The sequence below is a fragment of the Cryptomeria japonica genome, chromosome 10 (genome assembly GCF_030272615.1).
Source record: "Cryptomeria japonica chromosome 10, Sugi_1.0, whole genome shotgun sequence".
In the NCBI taxonomy this organism is placed as follows: domain Eukaryota; kingdom Viridiplantae; phylum Streptophyta; class Pinopsida; order Cupressales; family Cupressaceae; genus Cryptomeria; species Cryptomeria japonica.
In genome coordinates this window covers 35,085,591-35,097,652 of record NC_081414.1, presented here as the reverse complement: position 1 = coordinate 35,097,652, position 12,062 = coordinate 35,085,591, and the positions used below count along the sequence as shown (strand labels likewise).

At 39.0% G+C, this 12,062-nt stretch overlaps 1 protein-coding gene across 2 annotated transcripts in view; it reads left to right on the top strand.

Annotated features, from left to right (window-relative positions):
• LOC131038224 (F-box protein SKIP5) overlaps nucleotides 1–12,062 on the top strand; it is a 49,002-nt gene extending 36,940 nt beyond the window's left edge. For both annotated transcript variants that reach the window (XM_057970581.2, XM_057970582.2), the window contains exon 5: nucleotides 11,193–12,062. In XM_057970581.2, coding sequence (XP_057826564.1) covers nucleotides 11,193–11,595 — 403 coding nt within the window. In that variant the 3' untranslated portion in view covers nucleotides 11,596–12,062. The remainder of the gene's footprint in view (nucleotides 1–11,192) is intronic.

Genomic DNA, 12,062 nt, shown 5'->3' with positions numbered 1-12,062 from the left:
GCAGCTAAGTATTGTCTTTTGATACCAAACTTCTCACAAAAGCTCACAAAATCATTTGAGGTAAATTCACCTCCATTGTTTGATTGTACGCACTTAATTTTTAGACTCTTCTCATTTTCTTCAACCAAAGCTTTAAAAGCTTTGAACTTCTCTAATGGTTTTGACTTTTCCTTCAAAAAAGCCACCCAAGTCATACATGAGTAGTCATCAATTAAAAGCATAAAGTATCTCTCACCTTGCAAACTTGTTGTTCTTGTAGGACTACACAAATCAGTGTGTATCAGCTCTAAAAACATTGTGCTTGAGTACTCCTTTGATCTAAAACTCCTATGAGTTTGTTTGCTCAATTGACAATCCTTACACACAGTGTTAGATAGTTTAGTGAGTTTAGGCAAGTTTGTAACAACCCCCTTCTTGCCGATCTGAATAAGATTATCAAAATTTATATGTCCAAATCTTTTGTGCCACAACCAAGATTCATCAAGTAGACACATTGTGCTTGAGTACTCCTTTGATCTAAAACTCCTATGAGTTTGTTTGCCCAATTGACAATCCTTACACATAGTGTCAGATGGTTTAGTGAGTTTAGGCAAGTTTGTAACAACCCCCTTCTTGTTGATCTGAATAAGATTATCAAAATTTATATGTCCAAATCTTTTGTGCCACAAACCAAGATTCATCATGTAGACTCAAACAACAAGTTTCAGTCTTAACATCATTGAGAATACTTAAATTGTTCGTTGGCCTACTTGCATCAACAATATGAACACCATCTTTACTAATTTTGCAACAATCGGTACTGAAAGTTAAGCTATGTCCCTGATCACACAATTGACTAACACTGGGCAAATTGTGTTTTAAGCCTTATACAAACAACACATTTTCAACTTCAGTCTTTCCATCATTCAACATAAGAGTACCTTTTCCAACTACCCTTGCAGACAAATTTCCACCAAACCTTACCTTGCCATCATTGTATTTCTTGAGAGTCAAGAACTTACTCTCATCTTTGGTCATGTGTTTGGAGTAGCCACTATCCACATACCAAATATCTCTCTCATTTTGTGCAAGAAGAGCTGTTTGCACAATCAGAGACTTTGTTTCATACTCTCTCTCTCTCTCTCTTCCTCTACACTTCGGTTTCCTTAGCATTGTTCTTAATATCTTTCTTCGAGAGACCTGCCCTGCCATTCTTACAAAACCTTGCACTATGTCCAATGTTATTACATTTGTAACAAACAAAATTATAACTCCTTAAAGGGACAAAGGAGTTTTGATTCACAAATGTGAAATCATTTCTAAAAGACATTCTACAATTTATTGCCTTGTGTCCAAAGTAATTACAAGCATAACAATAACCATGAAAGAAAAAATGATTAAACCTAGTTACAGGACCCCATGCGGTGGCTTAGCTTATTTTGGCTAGCAGCTAGTGCTCAACTTTTTGTGCAGCAATTTGTGGAGTTGGTGACCCCATGGACAATCAAATTTGCTGCTTGTTTTTAAGCGGTCCTCTTAAATAACATTTTAAATTTTTTTTTTAATATTATTTCTTGCAAATAAAATCTAGAGAAAAATTTAAGGCAAAAACATAGGAGAGAAAAAAATGGAAAGAAGCCATGTGTCAGTTTTTTCCAATAAGCAGCTGCTACTTATTTTCAGCCCCTCCTTTTTTCTTTGGCTTATTTTCAATTGTTAAGCAGCAGCTGCTCCACCAAAGTAGGAAAAGATTCCAAATTATCCTTTTCCCATAATTAAAAAATTACATGGGGACACCTTCACTGCTTAAAAATAAGCATAAAATAGGCTTAAGCAACACCGCATGGGGACATGGGTTAAGAGTGTTTGTCTAGTGCCGGTGGATTGCTTGAAACCATTACTTCTGGTTTTTGTAAAAGACATCTTTGAGGTATCACCATTAAGAGTCTGTTGTTCTTCTTTTGAAGACTCGGAGCTTTGACCTTCTTCAAGGCCAATTCCACCTTTATCTGAAGACTGTTTTTTGAGAAGCATGTAGATCATCCAAAGATAGTGAACTTTTCTGATTTATCTTTTCTTGGTTCAGCAGTGTTGATGATTTGCCTTACTTCCTGAGAGAGACAATTTCAGCCTCTGATCTATCACAGTTTTCTTCTTTAAACTTAATCTGATTTTTTAGATTTTCTTGAACCTTCTTAGCTTCTTTAATCTGGATTTTCAGGTCATCTATGAGCTTCTTAGCATCATCAAGAGCCTGTGAAATCTTGATTTTTTCTTTACTTTCATCTTTGAGCAACAACTTCAAATTTAGATTTTTCTTCTTAAGACTTTTAATCTCACTGAGAGCACTTAACGATTCTTGTTCAAGATCCACTTCTCCATCTTCGTCATCAAAAACATCTTTATCTTCTTGATTTTCAGCGCGAGTTTCTTCGAGAGCCATAAACAAAATCTCATCACTTTGAGATTCTTCATCACTTCTTTCAAATGAATCACTTTTCTCTTTTGGATTTCCACATCTTCTTATCTTTTCCTCTGTACTTCTTTTTGTTAAACTTAGGCTTCTTTTCATAACTGCTATTTTCATTATTCTCATATGGACATTTGGCTGCAAACTATCCAGAGTTTCCATAGTTAAAACATATAAGAGACATCTTCTTTTGTTTGCTGAAATCCTTCTTCAACCTTTTCATGAACAAAGACATCTTCTTTTGTTTGCTTTTCTTTAAAGTTTGAAAGTGGTCTCTATTTTTGAAGATTATGTGTTTGCCCTCATTTCATACGCAGTCAATATATCATGGAGCTTGTTAATGGACAATTTATCAAGGTCAACCACCTCCTCTATGGCTGAGATCTTTACATCAAATCTTAAAGGTAAAGACTTTAAGATTTTTTGAATAAGTAGATTATCATCAACCTTCTCACCAAGACCCTTAAGAGAATTCACTACTTAATCCACTCTTAGAAAATATGCAGCAACGTTTTCTTCTTCTTTCATTTTGTAATGTCCCTTTTTGAATTTCCCTAAATCTTGCCCTTGTAAATATCAAAATTTGCTAATTTTCACCCTTATTAATTCTGATATTAGATATTGATCCATTGACTTTTATGTCTTCTTTGATCTTATGGATGGTTCCTCCAATTCCCCCTTCTCAATTGAATTAATCTCTTCTTTATATCTTCATTTGTGGGTAGTCACACCTCTTCATATGAAATGAGTCATCACTCTTCATTGTTGCCCTTTGAGAATGATAAATTATTCTTCAAATTGATCTCCCTTGGATGTCCTCCTCAAATGAGACTTTCTCCTTTTTATATCCTCCAATGTGAGGGATGTTGACTTTCGGGCTGTGCTTGTTCACCGCAGGCAAACATCAAATTGTTGCCTTCCCAACCATAGACGATAAGGTCTTATCGTCACCCCCAAGCACAAGTTCGCTTACTGCGAATTGTATTTATTCATTGTGTATGAAAGACTACAAGACAATTGAATATATGAGGTAAGACTACCTAAAAGACCTCAAGTCGGCCTTACTGATTTGATGCCAAGAATAGGGTCAGTCCTATTTAATTACAAGTTACTTATTTAGGGCCAGATCAATACCTTTATATTAAACATATAAGCTGCGCATTTTATGAAGAATTGCTAAGGCCGAAAGGCCAATTAGCAATTCCAAGACTAGGTCGGCCCTCGCTAGGGATCCGACCTAGCTACATGTCAACACTACCTCTTAGCTAGGGAGGATACTTCCAAATAAACAAGTCACATCATGGCTGTTCCCATGAAAACCAAATGACGTTCTACATCATGAACTGATATGCATCATGTAATCCACATCTATGATATTAATCAAGCATACCTGAATCAGAAAAATACATCATGGACTTCTTCCATGCTATCCATCTTGCATTGCCCGCAGCGGATGGATCCAAAATCTTACTATGCACACCTGCAAAAGTGAGTATACATACAAAATTATAAATACACATCATGGACTTCTTCCATGATATCTATCTTGCATTGCCCGCAGAGGATGGATCCACCTTGCATTGCCCACAGAGGGTGGAAGAGATCTTTCAACCTTCTCCCTGAGAAGGATAACTACGATCTTGCATTGCCCGCAGAGGATGGCTCCACCTTGCATTGCCCGCAAAGGGTGGAAGATACAACTAAATGTATCACTAGGGTTGACACTCCCTCTCAACCAAAGCTGTGTTTTCCACAACACCAAGAGTATCTCTGAAATATTCAAACTTCACTCTAGCAAGAGGCCTGCTCATCTGTGCTGATGTATTTCAACTGTATGGCACTTCTTTGTACCATATCTTGAATGAGTCTCCACATGCTTTGACCTGTCATGAAACACTGGATTGATAGACATCTTCATACAACTCTGATTGTCACAATGAATGACTATGGGTTCCCAAGGTTGTCCAAACAAATCAGCAAGAAGTTTATGAAGCCACACTGCTTCTCTAGTGGCAACACTTGCTGCAATATACTCAGCTTCAATTCTGACTATGTATTCAATTCTAAATTGCAACAATACAATTCTTAGCTCAAATCATGTGACTCAAATCTGCCCACTTGAATGAATCAGTTTTGCCCCTTTTAATACACTAGGTCTGCACTTCTATATTCACCAGGTCTGCTCTTTCATTACAACTGAATCTGCACTTTCAAGTTTGCTTCAGGTCTGCAAGTATGAGTCTCTCAGGTCTGCACTTTAATGCACCATCTAACAGCAATAAGGAGCACCACAATTCGCTATATCTTCCTTGGATAAATTTGCCAAGTTCACTGATTATTTTCGCGCACCAAGAGGCAGATGAATTTCGCTAAGAGCATGAATGAATGATTGTGTTTAAACTTGCCAAATAGCCTTTATTTATATGGTGCATATACCCTTTTAAGTCGGCTTATTTAAATATATATTTTGGCGCCAATTTGATTTGAGTGTGGTGTGTTCATTATAGGGCTGGCCCTATTTAGGAACACGCTATCTTCTTTGGCGTGAAGGGTCTAGCACTACACGTTACCCTTTGGCAAAAGGGCCTAGCCCTTTAGGGATTCAAATGTTGCCTTAGGCAATCCGAATCCCCCTTTTTCTTAGCCTAGTTACAAGCAACACTCCCTCTTAACTAGGGAAGAAAAAGAATACATAATCAGATCCTTTAGAGTTCCATCTAGCACACAAGCATAGAATTACATCTTCCACCTAGCACACAAGCATTGGATGGTTCTAGCACACAAGCATAGAAAGTGTAATACACAAGTGGGTCTTTACATAATTACAATTTTCCATCTAGCACACGAGCATAGAATGGAACCTTCCATTCTTGCACACAAGCGAAGAATGGACATTAGCTGAGAGCACTCACTGCATAACAGGTGTCAGGTCTAGTGTTAACTAGATACATCAAGGATCCAATCAACTGTCTGTACTCAAGTGGATCTGCAAAATCAGAGTTAGCCGCAAATGTACTCAACCTTTCAAGTTAGTTTCCATAGGAGTAGACATAGGTTTGCAATCCATCATTCTAAATTTTTTCAAAACATTAATTGATTTAGTTAGATCTTTGTCATACTTCTAATCCTAGAAGGAAATGCATTAGACCTAAAAAAAATCCTAAGCTTACCGAATATTGACAATTCTTCCATCTAGTATTTATTGAGGATTGTAGGGAACGTAGGACTCCCTCTTAATCTTTGATATGAGATACATAATATAAGAATCCTATTAGGGAAAACAATCATAGGATTTTTATAAATTAGAAGAATGCTAAATTTCCGTTTCCTTTACTTTTACTTTCTACGAAGGGAACCATAGCATAATGACATATCGTCAATCATCTCTTTAAGTAGGAAATGAGCTGAAAACTTGTATAGGCTCTCATGCCTATTCCAAGCTCCCTCTAAAGCATAATAGTTTAAGACTTATTGACATCAATATTAGAATCAAACATGATTAATAATAGCATGAACATGATACAAGCATATATAAACTTATCTCTTTTACCCGCATCCTCAAGCTGTTTCATGAATCTCTGGTAGCTGAGTGGCCTTTGGCTCTTGCCATCTACCTTCAGCTTAGTGACGATGCTCATAATGTTAGCTTAACAACCAAAGTTGTTGATGGTCAAACAATGTGCATGACGGTGAACTTTCTGAATAGCCTACACCCCTTGACCCTGAGAATTACCTCATGAAGTGAAGCTGAAATGTCAATACTGAAATCATACATGATTTAATGACAACAAAATTTATTCAACCATATGAATACTTATCTCTTTCTAGGTTGGTCTTCTACCAACGTTATGGCTTAGTATTGGAGCTTCCAGCCATACTGAAGTATCTAGCGAAGATGGCTGCGTGGCCTTCGGCCCTCGCCGTTGCTCATCGTCTATCTCCATCTTGGTGGCGTCAACATGCCAAGCCACCAAACGCTTTCACTGAATTGACAAACGATCAAGAATGTCGACCACGCACTCTGATCATATTCTGTGATTGCCAATTTCTTATATTGCGACCCATTCAAGTGCGAATACAACGAACTCCTTTCGGGGTTCTTGCGCATACAAACACAGTGAATATGGCTCTCGGAGAGCACTGTGGCAGCGACCATCCTTCCAATTTTGAATGATTATGACGAGGCAAATACTGCGGACATACCCCTGTGATCATCCACATATATACCCTACGATCAATGAGATCACCGTGAGTAACTTGCGATCACCACCTGCTGTGATCTCCGTGTATTGAGATGAGTCTCCATACGCACCTCGATGCACTGTGATTATTGATATCACCTTACGGTAGATGTGGCCTCCATGTGTGAATACGCCTGCTACGATCACCACTACGACCTTGATGCCTCCATGACTCCTGGCAAACATGATAACTGCATCACGACCCTAATTTGGTTCGAGCTTCCACCTTGTCGCGATTAAATGATCAGCTCAGTGATAAAAAATGCGAATATTCCCATGGTGATCACGGTGCGGATTATAAACATGTCCGTGGACACCTCCCTGCTGCGCGACTATAACCATCCATGGCTCACACTGTGAACACGCTGCGGATGCAAATGCGAATACACCGCGAACATCACTAACACAGTCACTGCGATGATCTCGAGATGATTTGGATATACCCCAATGTCCATTGCGAATACTCCGTGAATACTTTGCGATCAACGAACACGGGGCTGTGAAGCCACGACCACCATGCGGATAATGCAAATGCAATCCTCTGCCAACACAGCGACTGTGAGTACCTTGCGACTGTGATCACTAAACTCGAAATGCGATTTACCGTGAACACACTGTGGATGCATATGCGAATACAATACGGATCATGCAAGTCATGTTGATCACGCAAGCGCCACGAACAACCCTGTGATTAACGCCTTTAAGTACACATGATTCTACAGACATGGTGATTACTTCCGCGAATGCTCACGAATACTACCTCGAATCACTGTGATCGTGGTGCAACTACGATGGACTGATTTCTCCCCTGCAACCATGGATTGTTAGCGTAGCAACAAAGACAATGCTTAGCAGAGTGGGCATTGGGAGGTTGGTCATGGACCGCTCCATCGATCTACATCTCTCCAATAATGGGAGGGGAACCTCGTATTTTCCCTGGCGGAGAAAGCAAGCAAATTCTCAAAGCGAGGTTCCTTCGAGAGCGTCAGCTCTATGAGAGGCGGAAGCGCGCGAAGCTCAAAGCCGCAGATCTTGAGAAGCCATGGGAAATCACTCGAACTAGTCAGGCTCCCACACTTTTCGCTATCACAACGGACAAAACTGCGATACACCCACACACGAACTCAGCCTCTGCGATTGTCTTCGAGTTTAGTGATCACGATGTGGATTATAAACATGTCTGTTGACACCTCCCTGCTGCGCAACTATAACCATCCATGGCTCACACTGTGAACACGCTGTGGATGCAAATGCGAATACACCGCGAACATCACTAACACAGTCACTGCGATGACCCCTCAATGATTTGGATATACCCCAATGTCCACTGCGAATACTCCGTGAATACTCTGCGATCAACGAACACGGGGCTGCGAAGCCACGACCACCATGCGGATAATGCAAATGCAATCCTTTGCAAATACAACGACTGTGATCACTAAACTCGAAATGTGATTTACCGTGAACACACTGAAGATGCATATTCGATTACAATACGGATCATGCAAGTCATGTTGATCACGCAAGCGCCATGAACAACCCTGTGATTAACGCCTTTAAGTACACATGATTCTACAGACATGGTGATTACTTCTGTGAATGCTCACGAATACTACCTCGAATCACTGTGATCGTGGGGCAACTACGATGGACTGATCACTCCCCTGCAACCACGGATTGTTAGTGTAGCAGCAAAGACAATGCAGTTAGCAGAGTGGGCATTGGGAGGGCGGTCATGGACCGCTCCATCAATCTACATCTCTCCAATAATGGGAGGGGAACCTCGTATTTTCCCTGGCGAAGAAAGCAAGCAAATTCTCAAAGCGAGGTTCCTCCGAGAGCGTCAGCTCTATGAGATGCGGAAGCGTGCGAAGCTCAAAGCCGCAGACCTTGAGAAGCCATGGGAAATCACTCGAACTACTCAGGCTCCCACACTTTTCGCTATCACAACGGACATAACTGCGATACACCCACACACGAACTCAGCCTCTGCGATTGTCTTCGAATACAGTCCACCATCATTAGCGATCAGGCAAACACGAATAACACGAATACGTAGGCTGCGACTTCACCACCTCGATGCGAATGCTCCTTGCGATCACAGCGACTACCCTTGACTATATGGTGATTGCCAAGCGAACATTGAGATTGTCACACTGCGACTGCAACTCGCTCAAGCGGCATCCGACTAAATCTGCAATTTAGGAAAGCCGTAGCTCTGATACCATGTTGACTTTCGGGCTGTGCTTGTTACCGCAGACAAACATCAAATTGTTGCCTTCCCAATCATAGACGATAAGGTCTTATTGTCACCCCCAAGCACAAGTTCGCTTGCTGCGAATTGCATTTATTCATTGTGTATGAAAGACTACAAGACAATTGAATATATATGAGGTAAGGGTACCTAAAAGACCTCAAGTCGGCCTTACTGATTTGACACCAAGAATAGGGTCAGTCCTATTTAATTACAAGTTACTTATTTAGGGCCAGACCAATACCTTTATATTAAACATATAAGCTGTGCATTTTATGGAGAATTGCTAAGGCCGAAAGGCCAATTAGCAATTCCAAGACTAGGTCGGCCCTTGCTAGGGATCCGACCTAGCTACATGTCAACAAGGGAGAGGTCACACCTCTTCATCATGTATGCCCCTTTGGCAAGAGACATGCCCTTTACACCATTAGCACCCTTTGAAAGAGTGCAACTCTTCATTATTTCTGCGTTTTGAAAGGAACACAACCTTTCACATTCAGATCTGCACTTCTTATTTATGTCAGATCTACACTTCTGATTCCACAAATTATCCCTTCAAATGAGGTTCTCTTCTCCCTTTTATATCTCATGTTTGAGGGAGTCACAACTTATCATTTCATGTCTTCGACCATTCATTAACCTAATTAAAATTTAATTATATTTAATTGTATTATTTAATATTTTAATTTTAATTTTATTATTATCATTTATCATTACACATTTTAAGACTTTCAAATGGCGAGGAATCCGACTATTTTTAGGTGTTTGTAGCAGTTCCTAATGGCATGATCTTAACTGACAACTGTTGGCACCCCATTAAATTGAATAATTGTAGACAAGCAATGTGTTTGATTTTGTTCTTGGCTTACCTGATCTACATGTATGTACAGGAACTCTTTAAAATAAATATTCTGTCTGCCATGTTCTGTTAGTTTCCAATATTGTATGCAAATAATTTCACTAAATAAGAGTAAACTAGGTTCTTGTGGTCGATATTTGCCATCTCTTTGTGGCTCCCTTTTTGATCTAGAAATTAGAGATGGCTAGGCCATATAATATTCATCACATACAGACCTTAAAGAAGAAATTGTGAACTACGCTTTCTAGACAAGCAATTTAACCATGAACTTGAATGAAACTGAGAGTACATGACCATTACAAAAGAAGGCATGAGGATTTACCTGGGAGAACATGAATTCCAGAAGAAAACTTAAGCAAAAGTGAGGCAAATCACCGCCTTATCCTCTATTATCAATGTCCAATACAATCTTAGGCCTCTTGGGCACACAACTAGCTTGATACAAACTAATTTCAGTCCCTAAGATTAGACACAGTTCTTTTAACACTCTTCAGTTCTTATTTTGCCTAACGTAGTCTACATTTGAATCTACGAATGCTCTTAGAGTTCATTTTAATCCCTTTGTTTTATGCAATTGAATGCAAAAATAGCAACGACAATGACTCACTATGCTTTTACAGACCCATCAGGAACCTTAGAAGTTATCAGAAATTGAATAGGAAGGAAATTCAAAGCTTCTCTGGGTTTTACAAAATTTTGTGTACAGCCCCTTGTAAAATACAGTGTCAAATGTATCCAACAGGCCATTCAAAAGATGTATTGGGTAGTGTTTTACATTTTTCCACATTCTATTGGCTAACACTAAAAAAAATATTGTGTCTGATCTTATCCTAGGGATTTTGATTTCTACAATTTAATATATATTGGTCCATGGTGCTTTTCATCTTTGGGGTATGGGAGACTAAATATAGATGATTAGTTGTTTTTTTAAAGGACTCTGGATCAAATTAATTTGGACAAAAGAGTTTTTACATCATTCAAGCCTTGGAGATGGCGACATGGGGCTCAATTCCTATTTTGCTATTAACACCATAGACATTAATATTGTTTGATGTCAGTTTTTTTTATGTTATGGATAAAAATCATCGGATCATGTACGCGTGTCTTCTGATTATGCGGACCCTGGCCTATAGAATAGGTGAACATTGTTTTGTTTTGTTGGATTTTATTCATTTTAACGAATCATGTCTTTCTTTGCTTCAAAAACTTTTTCAACCAATTGTTTTAAATCCGTGGTAACCCTGGCCTATAGAATAGGTGAACATTGCTTTGTTTTGTTGGATTTTATTCATTTTAACGAATCATGTCTTTTTTTTTTTCAAAAACTTTTTCAACCAATTGTTTTAAATCTGTGGTAACTAAGCCTTTCATTTACTGTTATTTCTGCAGTGCCTTGGAGTTTTTAACCACTGGAAAAATTGCTAATCTAACAATAAAGGCAGAGCTTGGGAGCTGTTTACTTCATAGGAATGGACGTCTTACAGTTGAAAGTTGTGTACTACAGTGTGAGGAACATCCTTTGGAGCACTTGTGCTGTCCAATTGTGAGCACTGCAGAGGTCCTACCTGCTACACCGAGTAGTGCATTGGCCTCTAGCATTAATGGAGAAAGTTGTGTATCTGTTATACATACTCGAATTGAAGGTGGTGCAAAAGCAGTTATAACCAAAGGGAGTCTTTCTCTACAGCAAGTTAGAGTTATATACACTCGGACTGCTCTATTTTTCTGGTTCAATGTTTCACAGAAACGTCTGACGGATATTGATGTCGTACCATTTGCATGCAAAGCTTGAGGGGCCTATGTAAGTTCTCAATGCATTTATGTTTGCAATTGTAGAACATTTCAGGTTATGTTGCTGTGCAGGATATATTCTGTAGTTCGTACAATGTTGGTGTTCTCATTGAAGCTTCTTTTTAACTCAGACCATGTCATTGGCATGGAACAGTTTGAAGATCATTTGTATGTGTGACAAGTTCTTGTAATCTTTTATTTATAGATTTTAAGAACCAAGTTCATTTTTAGTTTATAGGTCTTTCAGCATTTATTTATCTGGGTTGTACCCCAGCTGGTGAGACAGTGATACACAATATATATTCTTAACATGTGGTACCATTTGCATGCAAAGCTTGAGTGGCCTATGTAATTTCTCAATGCATTTATATTTGCAATTGTAGAACATTTCAGGTTATGTTGCTGTGGAAGTTATACTTTGTAGTTATTACAATCAGGGTATTCTCATGGAAGCTTCTTTTTAACTCA